This window comes from Papilio xuthus, unplaced genomic scaffold (assembly GCF_000836235.2).
Source record: "Papilio xuthus unplaced genomic scaffold, Pxut_1.1 DF828142.1, whole genome shotgun sequence".
In the NCBI taxonomy this organism is placed as follows: domain Eukaryota; kingdom Metazoa; phylum Arthropoda; class Insecta; order Lepidoptera; family Papilionidae; genus Papilio; species Papilio xuthus.
The window spans coordinates 3136654-3162368 of NW_013530507.1; the positions used below are offsets into that span (position 1 = coordinate 3136654).

Genomic DNA, 25715 nt, shown 5'->3' on the forward strand with positions numbered 1-25715 from the left:
GAAATCTGGAACGAGATACAAAAACTAAAGAACAAAAAGGCCCCAGGGTTTGATCTAATAACTAAAGAAGTTCTAATACAGCTTCCGAAAAAAGCTATAATGTACATGACTGCACTCTTTAATTCTATCCCAAACTCTGGAAAGTATCGCAGGTGGTGATGATTCACAAAGAAGGTAAACCTGAAAATGATGTTTCTTCCTACAGGCCGATTAGTCTGCTAACGGTACTTTCAAAAGTTTTTGAAAAGCTACTTCTCCGGAGATTGATGCCCATACTACACGAAAAACATGTAATACCAGACCATCAGTTCGGCTTCAGACAAGAACATGGAACCATCGAACAAGTGCATAGAGTGTGCAACATAATAAGAAAGTCACTAGAAGATAAAGAATACTGCTCATGCGCATTTCTAGATATACAGCAGGCATTCGATAGGGTTTGGCACAGGGGCCTACTATGCAAAATAAAACAATTCTTACCACATACTTTTATGAAATCTTAAAATCATATCTTTCCGATAGAATATTTCAAGTTAGAGAAGATGACAGTACTTCCTCATTCCACGACATCCTAGCAGGTGTTCCGCAAGGCTCGGTCCTGGGACCAGTATTATATACTTTATACACCGCAGATTTCCCTGTAAGCACTAATTTAACAACTGCAACATATGCGGATGACACGGCTGTGTTGGCCAGTCATAAGGACCCAAAGACTGCTACTGCAATGCTCCAGAGTGGATTAAATGAAGTGGACAAATGGTTAAAAAAATGGAGAATAAGAGCCAGTGCCTCGAAATCGGTCCAAGTTACCTTCACGTTGCGCCATGGAAACTGTCCAGCAGTCAAACTAGGAAATCAAGAACTTCCACACAGTGACGTCGTCAAGTATCTAAGTTTTAGACTGGACAAAAAACTCACATGGAGAGCACACATTTTAGCGAAAAGAGATCAACTTAATATACAGTACCGAAACCTCCAGTGGCTCCTAGGAAGACGGTCTGTTCTGAGTCTGGACAATAAGCTCCTACTCTACAATACTGTTCTCAAACCAATATGGACATATGGTATACAAGTTTGGGGTACCGCAAGTGCTTCAAATTTAAACATTATCCAAAGGGTGCAAAATCGTATACTTAAGAACATTTCGAATGCCCCTTGGTTCCTTAAAAACTCAGAGCTGCATGACGTACTAAAAGTGAACACCGTACAGCAGGAACTCAAGGTGATCGTTGAGCGTTACAAAGCAAGAATTGCAAACCACTATAATCCCCTTGTTGCAACCTTACCAAAATGTGGCCACAGAAGGAGACTTAAAAGGGCCACCATAATATGATAAATAACCCATTGACCTAAAAGAAGAAATTTTCTTGATGGAGAAAATATCCTAAAAAATTACTCTTTCTTCACATCTGCTTAAAGTACTAAATACTGATCGCAGATAAACACTAAAAAAAAAAAAAAAATATTCACAGTGCAAGTACTCGATACAAGTTTTTTGTTTATGTTTAAACTCATTATTATTGTACTCAAAAAAAAATAATAATGAGAGCGTTGAATTAACGCAAAATAACTTGAAAAAGTTAAAAGCTAATTTTGTATAAATTTTTATTGCTATAACATTACACACAGGCGTTGTTGTATATTGTTGCTAATGATGGTGGCTATACATTATAGTTAAGACGTTAATTTTTGGACATTATCATTTAGCGCGAATGGCGCGCTTTCGTTACTTAGTCATGTCAGATCAGTGGAGGGACATAAAAGTTGATATTTTAATAAGACTAGTGTTGCGTCGATACATCGGCACAGTGTCGGATTTTCTTACTAACAGTATATATAAAAGTTTAGTTTAACAGTGGCAGATGCCAGAAACAATAACATCTGATACATGAATGGGGCGGCTCGACCGGTGCAATACCACGACCACGTACAGGACATGTGTCAAGTAGAAGTAACGGGTTACAGTCTGATGAGTGTGTCCTTTTACTAAATGGTGGGAACCATTTTATTATAGAAAAGTGTAGGAAAGGGTAGTAAATGTATAATATTCCATATAATGTTTAGGTAACACAAAAACTTTCACCTGGTAGTAACTATACGTGAAGGTTACAAATGATGCTACAAGCAATTTTACACTTTGGCTTTGCCATGCCATATTACACTTAAATGGTAGAATCATAGTTTAATAACGTTAAGGTTTGGATGTTATTTCTTTTACGTAATATTTATTAAGCGGTACATAATGTGTAAGTATTGTTCCGAAACGAGAAAATGTAAATGAGCTTGTTAAAGTACTTACTGATAAAATTAATTACCTTTGCGATTTCCTTTTTAGCGTTTATCAATTATTTCTTCGTAAATATATTTTTTTCCTGTTTTTCTTTAGCTCGTGTGTTACTGTATATAATGGTAATAAAAATTAAAAACATTTAATATTATTAGGATTTATTTATTATATTAAATCATATAATATTATAATAATAATAATATTTCTTCCTTATAATTGTCATAGCAGAAAATGCAGTGCCATTAGTGTTTACAACGATGTTTGTGACCTGTAAAGAAAGTGTAATATTAGTCAATTACACAATTCCACTAGTAACAATAATAATATCAATGCGATATATTAAAAAAGTTGTAAGAAACAATTACCATTAGTTTTTCCATCCTTTGTTTCTGTTATATGACGTATCTTAGACAATATATCTGGTTTTTCAGTTGTCCAATATGTTATATCTTTTGAATTAGTATCGTAAGCTGCTTTTGTCATAAGTAACCACTTCAATACGAATAAAATTACACTATATAACATCTGAAAGTTAAAAACATTATTTACACACACCGACATACATATTGTATCGATGAACCAACCCGTAGTGGGCCACCATGGTGGCCCACTAACTTGGGTAAGAGTCGTGCACCTCGGTTGGGACATAAGAAAACAACGAATGACATTGAATTCAGTCATTTAATAGTTCCTAAACATCATATTTTCATACAAAATATAAACTAGGGATCTCATCTAATTATCACTTTCGGTTGTTGACACTAAAATCTCTGTATAAAACATATCGTGGTCCATGTCTTTGATATTTGATTTAACGGAAATAATAATAAGTTTTAAACGGGAATTTTAAGGGTCAGAAACCTACGATAAGTGGCAGTAAAACAGTCATTCCTAGTTTACCAAATTATGACGTAGAAATTTTAAATTTCGAATTTAAAGCCTACCTTGAACTTCATGGTAACAGATAAGAAATACAAGTTGCGCTGTAACAACTGATTAGCCTCTATTTATACCCTTTATATGCTTAACACTTTAATTTAAAAGTAAATTATTACTAAATATTTCGATAATATCCTTAATCTTTTCAACTAATTAAATCTTACTAGAGGTCGCGTATTAGTTAAATCGAGCGTAATTGATAATCAAAGAATTATTTTAAAATTATGAATAGCTTGACCTTGACTATAACTGTATCAAATTACCCATTCGCTTTTACGGGAAATTTCCTTAAAAAGAAGTACTTCACGTAATTTTGTAAAGTGTCTTACCTTAAATACTAAGTAACACATTAAATAAGATTATTGTTAGTAATTCAGAAAATAAATATATGTAAAAGTGGGGTAATCAACCCTCGTAACTCAAAATATCCTGAACACATTAAGTGATAGTGGCTAATAAAAAGAGATAAAGCGTCGACTTTCGTGTAGCAATAAAAATTACATTTGGTTCATATCCGGACTATTACGATCGTATGTGAGGATAATGGTATACACAAACCAATATAAAGATAAGTCAGAATGTCTTAACGTCAATTGAAAAGCTAATCACAATAATGGCGAAGGTAAATACTATTGATTTTTATTTCAAATATTTATAAAAGTTTCGTTACGTTTTTGTATAGATTAAAAAGAAAACATAACTTTCTAAATATTTTTTATATTATTATTAACTTCTGTTATTGAAGAGTTCTATTCTATTTTATGGTACCACAAATATATTTTAGCTCTATCACAAAAATTCCAAATATTATTAATCTTTATAATATTATAAAGCTTTACATTCATTTTATATTTGTGCGACGATCCTTCAAAACTGACTAAAAATAGTATCGAATATAATTTACACTTAATTTGAGATAACTCTTTGGTTTCAGGCACTCTTAATTAGCGTATTGTTCATTGTTTACTTTGTCAACTCCATAAACTGTGCACACAATAGAACAAAACGTGACGGTGAAGAGGCAGTGTTAGAAAAAGACGGCTCCAACGCAGAACCGAATGAAAATGCAACAAACAATGAGGGGATTGAAAAATTCGATGGCTTCAAAGATTATGATCCCTTCCAAGTGTTTTACAATGTTCTGAAAGACATTTTTGATCCTTGATATGTATCGATTAAGTAATTATTACAGCTGTTATAAAAGAATTGAATAAAAAAAATTAAAGTCAATCTTCAAACATTTTCGTTGTTTTTTAAACACCCAATTTTTTCTGTTTATATCAATATCATAAATAAAATATACATTCAAAGATTATTTTTAGCATTTACAATACTTTTGCTAAATAGAACAATTAATTTGATTTTTTTTAAGTATAATAATATTTTTCCGTCTTAATTATAAAGATATATGAATCATCATATGCAGTCGTAAGGGGATGATAATCCTCAGATAAAAAAGACTATAAACTATTTTCCTTAAATACAGCTACAAATCCTTTTTCAACGAGTGTACTTCGAAACAGTTAATAATAAAAACCGCCACACACACCGCCGGGACTGCCCCGTTTTCAATATTACAATAACGAGCAAACTATTCTGTTAATGACCATAATACAGATAACAATACAAATTCAAAAATAAAATAGTCAGTTAGTATTTACCAATTTAGTATTTAATAATAAAATGGCAACACTGAACTAAAGCGAATGAAAAAAACTAGCTGTCACCGCGACTTCGCCCGAGTGAAATACTGTCTGAGCTGCGCGCGGTACTGGCCATTGTAGCATTTTTTTTATATCATAAGGTGGCAAACGAGCGAGCGGCCACCTGAAATCGCTGAAAAAGCGAAGTGACCGTTGCCCATAGACATAAGCAATTGCAAATGCGTTACCTACCTTTAATCGACGAAGGAGAGGATGCACAGAAAGAAAATATTTTCCCTTCCCATGCATCCTGTCATCCGGAAAGTCCACTTCCACTCCCCATCCTTTCCTTATAAGGAAAAGAGTCGGAAGGGAAAGAGGACATCACTATTTTTATATAATAAAATAAAATGTTTTTTCTGAAATAAACGTAGTCTAAGTAGTAACTGAAGGATTACCTTATAACATTAGCTACCTGTAAATACAAATCACGTCAAAACCTGTCCAGCCATTTCAAAGATTAGCCGGAACAAACGGACAGACAGACAAAAATTGTAAAAATTGTTATTGTGGTGTAAATACCGTATATATTCGTATACATGTTGTAAAAAACGGTTACTTCAATATTAAAGACACTCCAATTTTATTTTTAGGTAAATTTATGTAAATTATAGCAAGGCATATTATTATTTATTTTCGTTACAAATATTCAAGTGACCGCACACACAGCCGACCATCAATGATATATGTAAAACAGAACAGAAAAGGTTTTAGATTATCTGTACCAAATTACATTTAAATTAGTCCAGTAGTTTATGCGTGAAAGTACAGACCAACAGACAGACAGGCAGGGTTGCTTTCGCATTTATAATATAGGTACGGATAGTCAAATATAAGGTTTCTGTGTGTCTGTATTGTTATGTTGCATTGGGTTACAAAGACTATACAGAAAATTAATTATATTGAGTATAATTCGACACATGATTACTAAATTAGTTTAAGTTATATGTGGACGTGTATTTATTATTATTTTTTGGGACAAACGGTTGCATTTGTAACGAGGTAATCCTCACCTTTTAAATGATATTTCTGTCCACCCCAGTAGAATAAATAAAGTATTTATGCTGTGATTTTAAAAGATTATCAAAAAGAAGTGAATTGTTAATTAAATTATCATTTACTGTCACATTTTGGTAAAAAGAAAGTGAAAGTTAAGAAAACAAAAGAATTAATGCTTTGAATTTTTATTATTTCTTTACATTAACGTTATTTTAGGTATTATGTTAGAATTACAGTTTCAATGGACTATCGCCGCCTTTTGATTTCAATATAAGTCCGCCGAATATTTTTGCGATGTCTGCTTTAGATTTGAAGTCTTTGAAGAACTCTGTGATATCGAATGAACCAGCTCCTGCACCTCTTGGCTTTATCGCAGTAGCTTCTGAGTCCTCAGAATTTTCCACGTCTCGGACGTTCCTTGTGCGTGTCGCTGCAGCGTTTAGCGATTCAATTAAACAAAGGGCAATTAGGAATACTGCAAATTTAACCTGTAAATCAACGCTTAAATTAGTATTATAATATTAAGTTTAAATTGCGTCTTGTGCAAGATTTAAAAAAGCTTGATTAAACTAATTATTGTAATTAACTAAAACGTACTTATAGTGCCGAATAAGTAAACTTAGTTATAAATTATGAAAGCTTTAAAATTTCCATCGTGTTGTAGAAACTGTGTATAGGAATAACGAAAAACAAAAATTATCAGTTGTTGTATTTGTTAACTAATGCTATCTTACCGTTGTAGACGACATTTTGTTGTATTTCTCGATGTGTTTTCTAGTTAAGATATATCTGTAATGTTATAATGCCTCATATATTACAGGTATTTATACAAAATTTCGTATCTGCTGCAATTCGATAAAGTTTTATAGTTACAATTAAACAATGTCCATGTTAACAATGTAATAAAAACTTTAACACCGTAAAGTGACAATTTTAGTTTAAGGATAACGTAGCAGTTAATTTAAGGTTCGTCGACCTACGTCAATATTATAGTTTAGGTGGTAGGTAACAAACCTAAGTCAATTACTTTGTTATTTATTAGTCATTTATTTGTTTTGTAATCATATTTAATTGAACAATTGAAAAATATTATCTAACTAGCTGTCGCCCGCAACTCCGTTCTCGCGGAATCAAAAAACTTAGTAGCCAATGTGTTCTTCCAAACTATACTCTAGGAGTCGATACAAATTTCAGCGAGATCGACACAGCAGTTCTGGAGATACCTTCAAATAAATATCCATCCATCTAAACATTCGCACTTATAATAGTAAGATAAGTAACTTTTTTTTTTACAATATCACTTTATTTTACAATTACCCAAAATCAACTAAAAAGTCAAATGTCGTAATGACCGTCATGTATGGAATTTGATGTGCCTTTAATTTGGGCTTTGAATAGAAACAAAATATAATAGAAAGGGAAATAATATTCAGTTGAAGCTAGATCATCTTTAAGATCGGTGGCTAACCATTAACATTTGGGGTGAAAATAAAAACAAAACATCAAATTACAATATTGTTTATTTCAACACACAAAGTTATAAAATCATTTACCAGGTCTACCAAACAATCGATCGAATATTTGGCTCATATTTGTTAGTGATAATATGCTTCGTTCGGTCACTCGAGTGGATTGATTTTCAAGATCAAACATGCTATATCCGTCACCGTTATCAAAGATGCTGGGACTGGATAGGCTAAAGCCCCCAGAATCAGGGTCGGAACTAAGACTGAATCCACTATTTGCCGTTATATTACCACTAACAAGACTAGCAGCAACACCACGTCCCAATACAGTTGTACATAATAGTTCAATAAAACAAACCGCCATTATTATTCGGGTAGTTTTCATCTGTGGAAGAAATTTTGACATTTTATATTTAACCAATTATCAACTTATTCACCGTGAGTTTCTGAGACCAAGATCTCCGTATATAAACATATCGTCATGACTGTCATTATCTTTGACAAAACATAGATAAATAATATGTTTTAAACGGAGATTTTTGTCTCGGAAACCTACTGGAGGATTCAGTATAGCACTTACATTGTAGCATTTAATTTTTATAGGAATGTTACATCTGACCTCTATACATGGACAGGCAATGTATCTTAGAATTTTGTGCCTATTTGATAATGGCCATTTTAGTGCTAATGGTTGCTGTTGGTAGCAGTAGGGAGGATTCCAAGTAATAATAGAGATAGAATTAACTATCTCGTACATCAACAGATGCGTTTGAGTTTGAACGGATTAATTCGAACGAACGAGTCATTTCCAAGCAATGATGTATTCATCTATAGAGGTTACTAGATGAAATGGTCAAGGTTTCAATGCATCTTCGATGCTTTGAATAAATAGTAGAATTATTGCAGATATGTTCGGAATTTAAAATAAATACGATCAAAAAAGAGAATTACGATATAAAAAGATTTGAATACACTTACCATTATTCTAGTTTTGTATTATAACAATACTGTCTGTTATTTAATTTAGTTTTGAATTGTCTAAAAAGCTTGACTTGCCTTTTATACTTGAATGCTTTTGAATGATAGATACCTATGTTAAATGCAAAAAATAATTTGCATACTAATGATGTAGATAACTTTTGCAATGTCTGATAGTTCATATTATTATTTCACGCAGTTAAACTAATAGTACTTTTAATTGATAAAATTTAAAGTACGTAGAAGTAAAAATGGTAAATTACCTTCGTATTTTTACTTAATTAATATTAAACTAGTTTTAATTCTATAAAATATGTATTTACTACAACGTATAACATATAACAATATACTTTGGCTCGCATTTCATTACCAATAGTACAGATGTTTTAAAAGTAATATTAATTTTTAATCTGATTCTCCAAGGTCAATATATAATATTAAGTTAACTAATTTTATGTTAAATACCTTTCTAACGATTTTTGTAACATCCTATGTGTCAAATGCATATTACAGTGTTTGAAACTTAAAATTTTTTAAAATATAAAACTAATAGTTCTTGCGAGCTATTGGCGCACTGTGGATGCCCTCTGCCCAATTACGGGGACATAAGACATAGTCATAGTCCTTTGTGTGACTCATCGACATCATTGGCGGGTTTAAAAAAGAATTAGATGTTTTTATTTACTTAGTTTATTTCACTACAGTTATTTACAAAACATCGAAAGTGTCACGAAGAATAAGATACAGTTTTATTCTTTTGTCTTCACAAAAAGTGTGCCAAATATCTTAGCAATATCAGTTTTAGTTTTGATTTGTTCGAAGAATTCAAGTATGTTGAAGGATCCAGCGCTCCCTTTACCACCATCGTCTCCAGGTTTGACATCGCCTACATCCTGGGATACATCCACGGCTGTGGCAGCATTTGAGCTAATGATGCACAAAGCCAGCATAAACACTGCCAACATAACCTGAAAATCACAGTTTTTGTGTTATACATATCTTGAGTAGCAATTACTTGTAACAGCCTATCGTTTTGTATTCAAATTATTATTGTATTAAAATTTGTATAAAATAATAAAATATGTATCTGTAATTTTTCGATCACTGGCGCTACTTTCATACTACCTCTAATATACACATTTTTGAGGAAGTTTGAAAGTAGCGCTAGGGATCGAGAAATTGAGGAGTAAAAGATTAGCGTGGTTTTGACATATTATGCGGAGGGATGATCATGATATAATCAAAAAAGTAATGAGATTGAATGTGGATGGCTACAAAGGTAGAGAAAGACCAAAAATATTGGTAGATTCGGATATGACGGTTGATAGAGATGTATGGAGGAGTAGTACATACTGTGCCGACCCTCAATAGGGATAAGAGCAGGATGATGATGATGTATAAAAGATATATTTATATCATTACTAGAGGTCACCCGCGACTCCGTCTGCGCGGAAATAAAAAAAGTTTAATCAATAGCCTATGTGTAATCCATACAGCCATTCAGGAGATAACACCTTTCCATTCATCCATACATCCAAACATTCACATTTATAGTAAGATAATAAAAAGTACATGTCATATTTCATATCATAAAAAAATTATGTGTACTATGTGTTATTAAATCACTGGACATATATATGGTAACGAAAATTTTGAAAAAAATTCTGAGAAAACACCCGAAAAATTATGCGATTTAAATACAAATTTTATTTGAATTGCTTATTTTGTAACACAATGCACGGTGAATTTAAATAGCGAAAGGTAAATAAGTTTAATTTTCTTGCTTAACTTACTAGTGGAGACTGCATTTTTCGTTTAGTCTTCTTAAAGTGGAAAGTTGAAAAATTGGATGTCAGAGTAGTGACTAACATTGCACATATTAGAGCTATATATATACTAAGTCAAATAGAGTTTATTACAAAGTAATAAAAGTGTTTACGTAACTTCAAGCGGAAAAACTATTTCCGTAGTTCTATAGTTAAAAATGTCGTAAATTTCTAATTGTTTAATTAGGATAAAATTTACACAGAAATTCTGATTCTTTCTGTATCCCTTATACAATCTTTTTAGATTCAGTAATAATTATAGAAAATATGTACAGTCGGACCAGGATAAGTTATAGTTTCAGTTTTTTTATTTGAGGTTCTTGATTCTGGAATCCCCTTTTTCGTCCCACGTTTGTGCTCCAGGTAAGATATTAATCTATAGGTTATATATCTATGTATAAAATAAAAAAACGGTATAATACATTATGATGCTTGTTAATATAAAGAAAAAATATATAAAATCACACAGTTTTTTTTTCAAATCTTGTTTTATCAGTTTTTTATCAATCACTTTTTGGGCCAAGATATTTTGCCATTTAATTTTGAGAAGTCCACTTTGGAGATATTTATTTTACTTATTGATTGACTGATCTTGCTGAAGCTCTCTTTGTCAAGCGCCTGCCGAGAGACGCGATGAGACGAAATCAACGAGCCTCCTATCAAACAAACGAGAAGAACAACCACTGCAATCTTCATCTGCAAAACAGAAATTTAATATATTTACATTAGTTTTAAGTTTCTTGTAGGTCATATATGTTCCCACGAAATGGCTCAATCCTACATATCAAGGTTGGAGGCCTAAGTGGTTTCAACACTTCTAACGCGCTGGGTGAGATTTTTATGGCGCCTGCTCGTTTCGACTATTTCTTGGAGGATTAGGGTTGAGGTTATTAGGTTTGAGACTCTTTAATTCGCAGACTCTTGGTGCTCCTTTGTGTCTAGCGCACTGGGCGATCGCGCAGCAACGCCGTATCCTAACGCCGGTAGAGGTTGAGATGTTTTTGTTTCAATTTAACATATGTCCATTGGGCAGCGTTCACATTTCTAGTTCAAGAGACTCTGGTGGCCGCCTCTTGGTTTGCCACTTACATAAAATACTTATCATTCGTATAGCTTCGTATGAAAGCTTCGTAAAATTTATACTTATAGCTTCGTATAAAAGCTTCATTCTATTATGTAAACGAGCCCGTGTTCACTTGTTTGTCATGAATTTCAACTGTGGAAATACATAAACGGAATTTTTTACCGAAAACGAGAGATGATAGAATGTATTTCGGCAATGGAAATTCATGGTTAGCCAAAAAGGTCTTAGAGATGTAGGTCTTGGAAAGTTTCAAGCATAAGAAAACAGCGTTACCTAAGATTGGATCGAAAAATACATAATTCAAACTAGAAAAATAATATACTCACAATTATAGCCGATACTATAAGTAATTCAAGTTTGAAAATGTACTAGGTATGTATCCGTTGTCTATGCTAAACGCTGCCAATTTATATTGCAAAAAAATGTAAAATAGAATGTAAAGACTCAATTTGTATGACAATATTTTAGATTATACTAAAGTTACCTAGAAATTAGGGTTCTTTAATAATATTTATATAATACATTTTTTAAATTTTAAATTGAATTCAATAGTGTATGTAACATTTTCACCCCTTGCAATAACGTATTTCATTTGCAATGAAGCTCTGCTTAAATATTGTTTAACATTCTATGAACTTAATTACACATTTTGACGTTAACAGGGGGGCGCTAGTGAGCTGTCATAATTTAGTTTCACCTATGCTACCGGTTCATAACTTTGTCACGATATATTTATATACCTTTAGTAAACTGATCGTGAATTTTAATCTAAAGTATTTGTTTATACCAAAATTTACTACAATTTAGTTAATAAAAGTGATGCAAGATAAAATTATAATTGGTCTCTACATCTAATATAATTTTATGAGTTATCATATCATATAGTTAATTAATAAAACTATGCCTCCAAGTCTTTGCTTATAAATATTAAAATGAGCTAGAAATAAGATATCTAATGTTTTCTAATTGCTTTATTTAAGGTAATTGTTACATATTTTACATAATGATATGGAATACTAGAAATGAAATGGCTAATTAGTTTTAGATGGTAACAAAAATAGGCTTTATTTTTGTTAAAAAGACGAGCCAGTGAATTATTAGAATGGTTCTAAATAAAAGTGATACATGTAAATATTTTTTTGAAATCGAAATCATCGCGAGTTTCATGAAGACCCCATCACATAAAGGAAGAAAAGTTTTTATTATATTATAGGTAATAAAAATTAAACCAAGAAACAATAACTAACATAAAAATTGCACATAACTGAGAAATTAAAATTAACTTAAGTTACCATTTATGGTTGGGTAATCTAGTGATGCCCACACTAGGCAATGCCTGTATCGTGGGCACCGATATTCAGATATACAATATTCAGTCCACAAGATTACGAAAACCCACATTCACGACATTTTAGCATTTAACAATATCAGTTACTCCGGTAACGGTAGCGGTTATAAGTTACCTTTATCAATTGGTCATATTTCGGCCATAATTCATGACCAAAGATTTTTTTTTAAATAGCTTTATGCACTTCTTCTCCCAATCAATTACATATCCCTTCGTTCGTACAATATTTAAAAAGGAGTACAAATTTTTGTATTACACGTATTATTATAATGATCAAATTAATGGCTTAGGAACTCTTAATAAACAAACATATTATACAAATATGATTTATTTTTTATTTATATTACAGAAGATATAAAAAAGCATTCGTATTAAGGCTTGTATGTAATTTTTAAGTTTCCAAATATTTTTGCGAAATCAATTTTTGTAAAAAACTCCTTGAAAAACAGGGTTACGTCTGGTTTAGTTTCTTCAGTTCCGCCATCTTGTAGGTTACTATCAGTTTCCCGCCGAATTCTATCAGGTGAGATAGCATATAATGATTCAATCATATACAAAGCAAATATGATTACCGTGAATTTAAACTGTAAAAAATAAACATAATTAAATAAGACATTAAAAAAACTGTTCAGTAAAATGTAAATATCAACAGGTTGCAATTTGCTAACAATTATTCCTCAAAAGTCATCAATCATCAGTCAATTTGTCCAAAAAACGAATAATATCCCAACGAGGGCCGGCAAATTATGACATAATTTATAGAATAATAATTATGACATTGCCTAGTTGTACTACTATTCATTGCGCTACTCTACATCTCTAATCATAGCGTCTATAGTCAAAATTTACCATAGGAGACGTCATCTTGCTTTAAATAGAAGTATGTTCTAAGAAAATTTAGTTTTAATCTTGTGACAATGTATACGAAACAGGTATTTATATCGAAATTTTGATAGAGTTGACAAACAAGTAGTAAAACGATTTCCCCAATGAAAATGGTTGTTAAAAGTTAAAGCCAACATTAAAGTTAATATGGATATTAGAGTTGCTTAAAAATATATCTGTGAAAAATATTGTCTCTGTGAAAATAATGGTCATATAATAGACGGATAATAAATCTATCAACCGAATTATTATTTGTCCACGTGTAGTGAAAATGACCTCATGAACGCCACCTCTGGCCCTTACACCGTCCTTAAAATGTCTTACTAAACCCTTTAAGTCACTGGAAAGGTTTTGATGACAAATTAAGTATTGTAAAAATTACTACCATATACTTTAGATGGATGGAAGGATGGATAGATGTTTGTTTTCAAAATATCTCCGGAACGGCTAAACGGATTTTAATCATATTTGGCACACATGAAGAACATAGTCTGGAAGAATAGATATGAACTTATTAAGATTTTTCCAATTCCGCGCCGACTGAGTCGAGCTCGAGAGCTCGTAATTTATAAAATAAAACATAACCAAAAAGTGTATTTAATTTTATTTCAAAATTAAATAAATAAAATTGTATTTCGAAATCATGTTGCTATCGAGGTTGCCTGAAAAAGAATGATCTGTAAACTTTATTAGAAGAATTTACTCTAAAATTGGGAGATACACTCGAAACAGGTCCGTTGATAACTTCGGTAATAATTGTACCGTTAGCTGTAGTTCTAACAATAGTAGTAATCGATTGGCTATGTATTACATTAGATTCTTGAGGTTTTGAATACAAAATGTCTAACAGGTACACGAGGAGTATGATGAACATCATCTAAAACAATGAGAAGAAATTTATTGAAAACAAATTATTTAAATCTAATTATTGACATTACTTACATTGGACTAATACTATAGGGCATTAATGTACAGTCAGATGCATTATTATGTATACAATTTACAAACCTCTAGAAACTCGTAAATGCCTTTGGTTTTATTTTATTCCATTTCAATATGATACCCATACATGACGACATTGATAACGACGACATATTCAGAGACGGAGAATTAGACCGACCCTCACACCAGCACTGGCTTACCGCGTAGCCTAGGACTCCCCCTGGTTTGAAATATATGTATCCAAAACCGAAGGCGCATACATATTTCTACAGTTTTGTAGATGTATACAATTATTTTGTAGTTGACTGTACATTAACATTCATAACTTAGAAATGTATGTCTGCACGGTCCCGGCACATCTACACATTTGAACATGGTATTCGATTTTAAGTGATCTCAGTGTTGCCCTTTACAAATGTGGTTGTTCCTGTTCTCTTAACGGCTTGTAATTTTATATTTATTACATTTAGAAATTAAGGTGTCATTAATGGTCAATTAATATATTAAAAATTACAATTCAACGAATCTATTCTTAGATTTTCAACAATAACTACATTGGGACCATCAACACAATGTTATAATTTTCTTACTTAAGTAGGTTCGGCAAAGGAAGAGAATTCACAATTCCTGTTAGTAGTCCTTGTTTGTTCGTGTTTGTAATATTATTATAAACGAAATTTCCGACGTTAAACACGCCCGATCCATCGGTAGCTACTATATTGTTTTCGGAAGATACATTTTGATTTAAATTTAATTCATTATCTAACGAAGGCTGTTCCTGTGGTGCAGACCATATAATGTCTAAGTAACAGGCAAGTAAAATGATGTGTATGACCTAAAACAACAAAACATACATTATTTAAAGTCTAGTTATATTAACTTATTTTCTTTTAACCTAGTATGAAGATTTCACATGACTTCCGTATCAACCGAAAAGTTATTTAAGACATTGAAATAAATAGAATAATTTTATACCAACCACATCACTTCACTTATAAACATATTAAAAAATATGTTCCTACACATGCATTTTAAAATATGTTATCTATTTTATTTTCCTAAAATAAGTCACTTTGGTAATTTTAGCTAAGTTTTTAAAGTTTTTTTATTTATATTTCAATAACTTACCTTTTGCACCATTGTATATATTTTTCCGAGAAGGCGAATAAAAAAATGTACTTTTATCATTCATTTATATGGAAAAATCATTAATTAAAACGAGTGATAAACCTTCATTACCCGACTTTTAAGGATGTCATCTTATCTCGCCCTTTACGGTAACATAAATTTTTCACATCGTGCAAATTTTATAAGATATTTGACGCTCTAAAAACTCAAATGCAGAAAATAAAGTACGATTTTGAAATGCAAAAATAAATCTTTATTTATAAACTTAGTATAAGACGATCATAATATGCCATAGTTCGTTGATATCGATTTTTCTATTGTAGCAGTCCTAATTATACCGTAGCAGGAGGAGTTTCACTACGGTTTTTTGAAGAAATTTGAAAAAAAATCGGTAAATTTAGAAGGGTCCAATCCACCACTCGCCAGACCAGCTACAGGTCCTAGTAAGTTGCCGGCGCCTGGGACAGCACTAGTGAGTCCGCCAATCGGTAGATCTGGAATTTGCCGACGTTCCCGATCAATGGAATTAGCAGACAATGCTTCAATTAGGAAGAAAAGCATTATCATTGTAGCAATTCGAATCTGAAAAAAAAAACAATTTTTTAACAAGAAAAATTCTTATACAATTCTACACTAAGAAAAAGAACCAAGAAAATATTTTCATAGTTTCGAATCATCCTGTCGTACTCCAAGAAAGGGGTTTCGATAATGCCGCTTTAAAAGAAAAACTTACTAAAATACTTTAGTTTTGTATTATTGGTTAAATACCGTGAAAGTACAGAAAATAGTAGTTTTGTTATCAAAGTTTTTTAATAAAATCTAAAGATTTAAATCATCGACAAATTGAATTTATTACAAGAAAATCAACCAGAAACGTATAGTTACATATAGCATTATTTGCTAATATTTTAAACTTACATTCAACATGACTGTAAATAATATGAAGATTGATTGTATGGTGGCGTTGTAAATCATTTTACTTATATACGAAATCCATATCAAATAAACTGACTAATTGTTGCCTTTGCGGAAAAGCAAATGCTTTAGGAAATTGCTTTTGCAGTATCCATAAGTCATTTTGATAAAGACTTATTTGTTTATTTATTATATAGAGACCTTTTACAAATAATCAACTTTTTGTGATGTCAATTTTATAGAAGCGGCTGAGTTTTTCTTCTTCCAATAACCGATAATGATTTAGGCTTTTTAAATTTTAACTCATCTATTTATTTCCTTTAAAAAAGTACTTCAAATTAGAATTCGGGGGCCTAGCTCGAATACTTGTGGCAATCGCCATCGTATCGTCATCGACAAAATTGTATTAAGATTTGTGCAGTGTATCAAACCGAAAATCTCATAATAATTATAACATTATTGATGACGATACGAACGTGATTGTCATAAGTATTCGTGCTATACCACTGTTATTTTTAGTTGCTCTAGAGCAGTGGTTCCCAAACTTATTTTGTCTACTGCCCACTTTGAGAATATATTTTTTTTTGCGCCCCATATTTTCACATATTATATTTAAAAACCACTATAACTTCAAATAAAATTAATTAATACTTGTGACCTATATATGTATATTAACGGAGAATTCTAAACTAAACTTTTACTATAACCCGCAACTTGAGACCTGCATCGCCCACTTTGGGAAAGACTGCTCTAGAGGGTTAAGGTTCTTTAGAACCTGTTTTTGTAATCGATGATTTTTACCACGTATCCATTGCCAAACACTCTGGACACATAAACTGTTATTACTCTAATTAAATAAATTCCTTCACGCTTTCCTGGAAAAAAGGGTCGTGACGGACAGACAACAATGTGATCCTTTAAGGCTTCCGTTTTTCTCATTTCGAGTTACGGAACCCAAAAAAAGAATGGATTACAACGAGGATGTTTCTGCAAAGGAAATCACAGTTAATTTTAGCAAATATGAATTAAATTTTAAACTAGAATGATAAAAATACATTATGACAGTGTAAGAATGCCGTTGCCAATATATTTTCTATACGGTCCGAATAATATTTATTTTAAATAATAATGGACACTTTTAATGGACATCTTTTAACTTTTATCCAACGGTAAGTTCTCGTCTCGTATTTTCTAAAATTAGTACATTGTTAGATTTTTTCTTTTATTCCGCATTTTTTTTATTGAGTGGCTCTATGCCACCCTCTCGTCAGGGGTAACGTAGTCTATGTCAGGGACTTGGGGTGCGGGAATTTCTTTATTTTAAATGTTCAAAAACCAATTACATTAAAACTTAAATTACTATCACATTCGTTTTTTGCTTACTTACTAACGGTTAAAAAGAATAAAACAATTAAAAAATGTAAAATTAAAAAAGTTAAAATAATATCTATGTACAATTTAAAAAAATTCGATAAAATAATAAAATTAATATGTACATTTTAAAAACCAATAAGATACAATAAAACAATAAAATTAAAAAATACTAAAATTAATGCAATAGGGCAATTTTAAAAACAAATAAATACTTATACTACGAATGTGATACAATGCTAATTTAGCTCTTATTTCTATTTATGGCTTGGAGGGCCGACGCTTTGCAAAACTCTATACTCCGCTTTTTGTGGTATAGTGCCTACCAGCACTGGAATCTATGTCCTTAGCCTTTAGGCACTTTAGTCATTCCCCAACTAAATGGTTAGGTTAGGTTAGTTCAGCATTTTCGATCATGTTTATTGCTTTGTTTATGTTTTCCTATTACTGCTACAAATGTAATTAAGTTAATTGATTTATAACTCATGGATGATAAAATAAATTTAACGAAGCAAATTTAAGTGATATGAGGTCGTTAGCCTACAAATTTAATAAAAAAATAGTACCATAATGTCGCAATACAGTAATGTATCCATCCCACGAAATTTTTAGAAAAGTGTCGTTTCCTATGTTTCAGTAGAGACTATTAAGTTGGAGTGAAAAAAGTCTACAAGAAAGTCTCACACAATAAGTTTATAGTTGTTGTCCGCAACTTTGCCATCGTGAAATTAAAAAAAGTATTAGCCTATATTAATTCCACACGCATAAATTGCTTTTCATTAAAATTCCCCACAAAATCGGACCAGTTGTTGCTGTAATTACGTAAAATAAGCGTGAACTAAATGAGAATATATGCATGAAATATGAAATTTTTATTAGTATACTGGCGGACCCGACAGACGTTGTCCTGTCTACACGTCTTTAATTTGAATAAATTAATATGAAGTTGATATTTGATGAAAATTGAGAATCTAAACCATTCCCAGATACCCTTGAACACACACAAAAAATTTCATCAAAATCGGTCCAGTCGTTTGAGAGAAGTTCAGTGACATACACACTCACAGAAGAATTTTATATATATATAGATTACATACAGTCACTCTAACTTTATCTCTATGCATTTAAAGTGTTGAATGTATGAGTTATTTTACCATACAATAAGATATTCATCTGTCTACGAGAAAACTACAATATATTTTCGTCAATTTTACCATCATTCTCGTATTATAATAAATTATATTTTCCACTATAATTTTTTACTTTTATCATAAGGTGGCAAACGAGTAAGTAACCACCTGAATTCGCTAAAATAGCGGCAGCTACTGCACATAGGCATTCGTAGGAAGATCATTCGGAGGAGCGGACACACAGAAACAGGATTATGACCTATTATAATTTGTCCTCTCTTCCGTCAATTCCCTTTTATGCACAGCATGGATAACAATTTAAAAAGTAGTCATATTGAAACAGCATTTATTTAATTAACACAAGGGTACATAAGGTTACATAGATTGAAAAATAACAGCACATAATTTTATATCGAAGATAACGGAAGAGATTTTCAAGAAGTTTATCTTGCTTTCATTAAAGTGCCCGGTTTGGTTAGTGCTGCTAAAAGTAATTGAGCAAACTGAGATGGACTCAAAAGATTAGTTATTGAGATTAGTGGATTTGATTCTCCTTCGCCACCGGCCTCTTTTGGTGGTGCTTCTGATGCTTGACGCACTTCCCTCACTCCAGGCATCGCCGAAATGAAGTCCAACAACAACAGCGCTAATATAACTCCAACAAATTTTGCCTGAAATATAAAGTTAAATTATTTATTGTTTTCATTATTTATTATGTTAACTGCAGAAATTGTCTTATACGATACTATCGGAGAGCGTCGGTGGCTCAGGGGTCAAGCACTTGACTTGCAATCTGCAGGTCCTGGGTTCGAACCCAGCCATGTACCAATGTGTTTTTCGATTTCCGATTTGCATATCTACATTTATCCGACGTTCTTACGGTGAGGGAAAACGACGTGGTGCAACCTGCACATATCTGAGAAGAAATTCAAAGATGTGTGTTAAGTCAACCAACCCACACTTGGCTAGCGTGGTTGACTATGGCCTAATCACCCTTAACATAAGTAGGCTCCGAGCCCCTCGGTGGAGACGTATAATGAGCTGATGATAATGATGATACTATCGGACTACACAATTTCAGCATCTAAATAGTGTATGGGCGAAAGAAAGATTGGATAGGTGCTTTGTAATTTTGTCATTCATTCTCCGCATGATTACTAAATGCTGGATCTACACGTGCGTTAGTGCTTTATTTTTTCTATAAGTAGTTTTTACATAGTAAATTCCTTCGATACTGCTTAAAGTTCGGTTCCTTTTTACATTATTATTAAATTCTCTTACCGAATACGCCATCTTGTTGAGGTTCTGGAAGTTTTTTTTTTGAAAAAATATTACAGAAATATCTTTTTATACGAACTTTATCTGAGACACGGTATAACGTTAGCGTATAAAAGAGTAAATTAAGGCGGAAATTCATATCCTTATGGTATTGAAGTATCAATTTATTGGATAAGACTTTTGGAAATAAAAGGGAATATTCTAGAATTTGACAAATATTTTTTTAAAAGTAAATTCATTAATAATCAGTAAAGATACATATGTAAGTGATACAATGATGAGATTGTATGTGGAGGTAGAGGAAGATCGAAAAAAGTGTGGATGTATTGTGTGAAGAAGGTTATGCGTAAGAAGGGAGTGAAGGAGTGAATTTTAGGGTACGGATTACCGATCACGAGGTCGGAGGTTCGAATCCCGACATTCAACTATTGTCGTAACCATATCCTACCACAAGCCTAGAGATTACTTGGAATGGTACAAGAAGTATTAGTAAATTAACAAAAATCTGCTAATATTTATTTAAAAATAAAATAAAAAAAACAATTCAGATATGACGGCTGATAGATGTGCATGAGTAGTCATGCTGTGCCGAACCCCGTAAGTAAAAGGGCAGGTTGATGATGAGTAAGAATCATTAAAGAGCAATGATATGAGATTAGACAATTTAGTACTTTGATATTTGTGATTTAGGAAATTTGGGATTATTATTTAGAAAAAATAGTAAAAACAAAGAAATAGTAATGAATTGTATTTATTTATAAATCATTATGGGCAACAGTAGTTTTTTTTACCCTCACTGGCAAGTCAAACCCAGTTTTGATGCTAAAGAATTTAACCTCTTCTTAAGCAAAGCATTGACTTTATTCAGTTCATTTCCTTGGCCTTTTTGCGGTTTTGAGCTGACAGGTTTTGAGCTGCCATCCTCTGAGTCCGAAGTGGTTGTGCTCGATGCCGGTGTCGTCGTGCCTGTATTCTCTTTTTCTGTTTTCGTTGCTGTTGTTTGTTGCATGATTTCAAAGAAGTAGAACGCAAGAAGTATAGTGAATAAAGTCAGCTGTAAACAAAATTAATTAATATTTTAGCAAATCAAAGGTGACTGCGAACGGTGATCCGTGTATGGTTAACAGCTAATCGCGTAATGCGTGCGAAGCTGCTTGAACCAGTCCGTGTATGTGAGCGTAATATAGTACGTGTATATTTACCTTTAAAGCCATGATGATAATTTTGTATTTAAAATGAAAGATTTTACCAAATATATAGGGGTACCCATCCACTTATCATAGACATTAGAATTTTAATTTCCTTAATCAACATTATTTTTATTTCGTTTAACATTAGGTAGAACAAATAAAAGAGAACAATTTGTATTTAAATGTATAGCTGTTTTTATTGTTCGTATTATCAGATATGGTTTTAGGAAACGGAAACAAAAGTGCTAAAGTAAATGTAATGAAAACAGAAAGGTGAATTCTTCAGACCTTTTTTTAGCTTATTTTTAAAGGATTATATTCATCTTGTTCAAATTGATATGGAATTATAATAAGAAGCATATGTTACGTATACGTTACTACGTATATACGTTCATTTAATTAAATAACCATTAAGTTGTACAGCTTGTCAAGTTTATTGAAATTAATCTTTTATTACACTACCACACCACAGCTATGTCGCCCGCGAATCCACGTGGAATGAAAACCTAACTAGTTTCCGGAAATTATTCGAATTTTTCTCAACTTTTAAACCTTCCCCAGACCTCCACGAACATTTCAATACCAAGATAAGAATAATCCGTTCAGCCATTCTCGAATTTTAGCGAGACTAACGAACAGCAATTGATTTTTATACATACAGATTGCATAATTGATCCATTTCGGAGTTTATTTAATCGATTCAATTTTAACAGTCTTTAGAATCCAGTATGAAAATGATTAGAAAATGTTTTGTTTTGGTTTATTTCTTTTTCTTTCTCAGCGAATGTTTTTGTCTATATTTAGATACGATATGAGAATTCGCATTTAAAAGCATTATAATATTTTCATTTATTTCTTATGTAAACTTGTGTGATTTATCTTAGTTTTCACAGCATCTTTGATACGGCATGCGTTTAGACGTGCCACTTTTATAAATCACACAACTCTATTACTTGGACAGTCACATTATTTTCATAACTCCATTATCAAAGCACGTGTGCTATACGCTAATTAAAATGAAGTTGCAATATGTATTATTGTATACGGTAGGTAATGGATTTTTATTGAAGAAGTGTGCAATTTGTGAATAAGTGTTATTTTAGTGCATAATTAGTTATGCTATTATTAAAACATACAATCGCAGGATCTTGCAAGTGATAGAACCTCAGTATGTGACATAAATATGATAAATATATTATAATCCATTCAAAATGAATGTCCAAATCTTGTAAATTAAAAACCCCTCTTACCAAATTGTTATTTCATATTTTAAACGAGTGTCGTGAAATTGTGTAATAGAGAGAACTGGGGCTTACATTTGGAACGAGGGGTAATCTGATACACTCAGTGCTACCGACTTCAATTTAATATTCATGCATTCATTAGTTATTTGACATCATCTTAATCTAAGGAAAATATTATCCTTTTTTGAGCAACTTCCAATGAGGTCTTTCCTGCGCCATTCTCTTGGCTTCTTGATGTGAATCATCTACTTTCTGTTTGAGTTGTTCCATATAAGTGCTTCTTCTATCTATTTTTACCCGAGTGAAACATTCGGATATGACGTTATTCGCGCGTACGTAAGTTTTGGTCACATGGAGTATGTAAGTTCCGATTTTGACAAGTGAGGTGTCATTCAATTCGTATTCTTCTCCAGAGTGTCATAGGGTTAATATTAGTCGATATATTTATTTTCTAAAATTTAAAATGTACAGCTATTTATTCCTTCCATTTTTATTATTAGATTGTCGTAGTTATTAGTAAAGATGTATATTTTTCTCAGATGATATTTCTGATGCCGTTCACCTTCGCCCGGCCCCCTTTGTACCAGAGCCTCACGGACTCGTTCAACTCCGTCAAGGACGGCTTCAGCGATGCTTGGAATTCTTTGACTCGTAAAATAGAGAAGCGTTACTACGACGCCGGTGATTGGGTCACGCAAAAATTAAGGGGAACCATTGTAAAGTTAAGTGAATTCCGTCCATTAGGAGTGTAATATTTCTCGAAACAATTTGAGGGTAAATAAAATATATTTAATTTCAAGATTTTCAGTTGACACATGGAACACAGTATCGGACAAATATAGAGCCACCGAAGAATGGATTACGACGAAATGGAAAAGACTCAACTCATTGCTTTATGAAATAAATCCATTTATACCATAGTATTTATCACAAAATTAGGAAATTATAGTCTTAAATTAGTTTAATATTTATTTAATTTATTTCTGTAAATAGTACTGCTACCATTTGAGTCAATTTAGTTATTTTAATTGATTGATTGTTACCTCAAGCCTTGGGTTATGTGAGTCAGGTTACAACAAGGCGTTTTACGTGTTCCTTTTTTTACATCGTTAATATTTTTATGTATTGTATAAATGTTAACTCTTCAGTATATGTTTATTAAAAACAAACCGAATGTTAATTCATGAAAATTGTGTTTTTATTTATTTAAAATTACCTGTCGCACGCCACTGCGTCGGCGCGGAACTAAAAAAAAAACTAATAATTAGACTAAGGGTATCTACAGACTATGGAAAATTATTCTACATCTATGCCCAATTTTAGTCATATCCATGCAGATGCTGGAGATGCCTTCAAACAAACATCCATCCACCCATACAAACATTCGCATTTATAAGATACACATTAAATAGTAACTAACATTAAAGGATTTTAAAACAAAGTCTTAACATAGAAAGCTAGTTGATTTGGTAGTTGGTTTATCATAATAAGATTTTTAATTAAAATCGTATAACTAATGTTAACGGATAATTGAAACAGCAGGGAAAGTGGACATTTTGGATTGCCGTAATTCTTTCACATGCGTTCGTAAATTGAAACGAATCAGAAAATGGATACCACTGGGAGGATATTAAGGTTTCTATACTTGGTAAGAGAGTGTTGTTTTTAAATCTTACACTTTGTTCCACACCCTTTAAATGGTTATAAAAACAGTTCTTTAGGGAAGGTTACTCATATCAAATTTTCAATAAAGGTACCTCACTTTTTTTACTTCAAAACTCCATCTAGAGATATAAATCTAAGGACAAAAAATCAAAATAAAAAATAAATAGAACTAGAAGATGACATAGGCTACTATTATGTTCTTATTTTTTTAATCCGCGCGGACTGAGTCGCGGGCCACATCTAGATTTAAATAAATAAGTAAATATAGTAAAGGGATACAGTGGACATGAGCAAAGGTGTATGATCCGTACATTTTTAGGGATCCGTACCACTTCGTTCCGTATCACTTTGTTGTCCGTTCGTCTGTCTGTCAAAACCCCTTTTAACCCAGTGGCCCCTCTTGTTTTTTTACCAGGTGTCCATAGCAGTTTTGATAACATCTATAGCAGCGATAAATAATTATGATTTACAAAGCAATGTAACTGAAGAACCGCCTAGACGTTTTTTCGGCGATTTATGGGACTCAATCAAGGATGCTTACAACGCAACAGAAGACTGGTTCGTTCAAACCGTCAAGAATATTGTAACTTAGTATAAGTAATATTTATATTTTATAATATTAACATTGTTTAATATATTATGCTGTTTACTATAATGTGTGACTTTAATATACATCTTACGAAGTAGCTTTGTCGGAAACCCAATTATTGATCGGATGTCTTCATTGTACATTCAAAGCCAGAGTTAACTATGCGTTAAATTTCCTTATTAAGGCATATTAATGCTCATACACTACTTTATATTTCGGTTGATATTTTGTATTGTGACTTTTCCATTAATGTCCATTTTTTTCAGAAATATTATAAGGGTATCAAACATGTATGTGCCTTTGAGTTTTTAATTAAATACTGAGTACTTAGTTATCTTAGTTCTAACTATAATATTAAGACAAATGTTTAGATGGATGGATGTTAGAAGATATATCCGGAAAGTTGCATGGATAACGCAGAAGTTTATCATAGATGAAAAACATAATCTGGAAGGACACAGGCTACTAATTGAGCTTTTTTTTTACACCGCGCGGACGGGGTCACGGGCGACAGCTAGTTAATTGAAAAAAATTGACGAATAATTGGCAGAATGATAAGACAATGCAGTTTGTTTCAATGCCATAATATTTTTTTTCATAAACTATAATCTGTTTACTTACCCATGATTTATATTGAATACATTTTCCATTGTTTTGTTAATTTAACATGAGAAAGAAATGTTAGTAGATTATAACGCTTAAGTAGTTTAATAAATATTACGCAAAAAAGAAGAATTAATAGTTTCTA

The 25715-nt window shown here is 32.0% G+C and overlaps 4 protein-coding genes and 3 long non-coding RNA genes across 12 annotated transcripts; 2 read left to right on the forward strand and 5 right to left on the reverse strand.

Moving 5' to 3' along the window:
* Positions 1–2463: 2463 nt before the first annotated feature.
* On the reverse strand, positions 2464–3410 carry LOC106114214 (uncharacterized). Its single transcript, XR_001227708.1, has 3 exons — positions 3232–3410; positions 2653–2812; positions 2464–2555 (listed from the first exon to the last, which is right to left on the reverse strand). It is a non-coding gene; the product is annotated as an uncharacterized LOC106114214 (long non-coding RNA).
* A 327-nt stretch (positions 3411–3737) lies between these two features.
* Positions 3738–4468, forward strand: LOC106114211 (uncharacterized). The gene is made up of 2 exons (XR_001227705.1): positions 3738–3848; positions 4161–4468. It is a non-coding gene; the product is annotated as an uncharacterized LOC106114211 (long non-coding RNA).
* Positions 4469–6100: 1632 nt separating this feature from the next.
* On the reverse strand, positions 6101–6705 carry LOC106114208 (uncharacterized). The gene is given in 2 exon segments (NM_001312434.1): positions 6101–6416; positions 6663–6705. Coding segments are annotated over 2 exon segments (273 nt in total). The 5' UTR covers positions 6678–6705; the 3' UTR covers positions 6101–6158.
* Positions 6706–7430: 725 nt separating this feature from the next.
* On the reverse strand, positions 7431–8457 carry LOC106114213 (uncharacterized). Its single transcript, XR_001227707.1, has 2 exons — positions 8373–8457; positions 7431–7779 (listed from the first exon to the last, which is right to left on the reverse strand). It is a non-coding gene; the product is annotated as an uncharacterized LOC106114213 (long non-coding RNA).
* A 589-nt stretch (positions 8458–9046) lies between these two features.
* Positions 9047–10223, reverse strand: LOC106114212 (uncharacterized). The gene is made up of 2 exons (XM_013307318.1): positions 10166–10223; positions 9047–9340 (listed from the first exon to the last, which is right to left on the reverse strand). Exons 1-2 carry the CDS (start codon positions 10178–10180, stop codon positions 9122–9124), a joined length of 234 nt encoding a protein of 77 aa, XP_013162772.1. The 5' UTR covers positions 10181–10223; the 3' UTR covers positions 9047–9121.
* A 3879-nt stretch (positions 10224–14102) lies between these two features.
* Positions 14103–15647, reverse strand: LOC106114205 (uncharacterized). Of its 2 annotated transcripts, XM_013307311.1 has the most exons (3): positions 15586–15647; positions 15048–15292; positions 14103–14392 (listed from the first exon to the last, which is right to left on the reverse strand). In XM_013307311.1, the coding sequence occupies exons 1-3, from the start codon at positions 15643–15645 to the stop codon at positions 14389–14391; spliced, it is 309 nt and encodes a 102-aa protein (XP_013162765.1). In that variant the 5' UTR covers positions 15646–15647; the 3' UTR covers positions 14103–14388. The 2 variants fall into 2 exon arrangements, with proteins under 2 accessions (XP_013162765.1, XP_013162766.1); XM_013307312.1 differs by lacking the exon at positions 15048–15292 and having other exon boundaries at positions 15586–15613.
* A 6027-nt stretch (positions 15648–21674) lies between these two features.
* LOC106114201 (uncharacterized) lies at positions 21675–23925 on the forward strand. 5 transcript variants are annotated; one of them, XM_013307308.1, is made up of 3 exons: positions 22226–22515; positions 23253–23434; positions 23514–23925. In XM_013307308.1, the coding sequence occupies exons 1-3, from the start codon at positions 22486–22488 to the stop codon at positions 23632–23634; spliced, it is 333 nt and encodes a 110-aa protein (XP_013162762.1). In that variant the 5' UTR covers positions 22226–22485; the 3' UTR covers positions 23635–23925. The 5 variants fall into 5 exon arrangements, 1 of the variants encoding a protein (XP_013162762.1); XR_001227701.1 differs by lacking the exon at positions 22226–22515 and adding an exon at positions 22534–22799 and having other exon boundaries at positions 23522–23925; XR_001227700.1 differs by lacking the exon at positions 22226–22515 and adding an exon at positions 21675–21742 and having other exon boundaries at positions 23253–23925.
* Positions 23926–25715: the final 1790 nt, after the last annotated feature.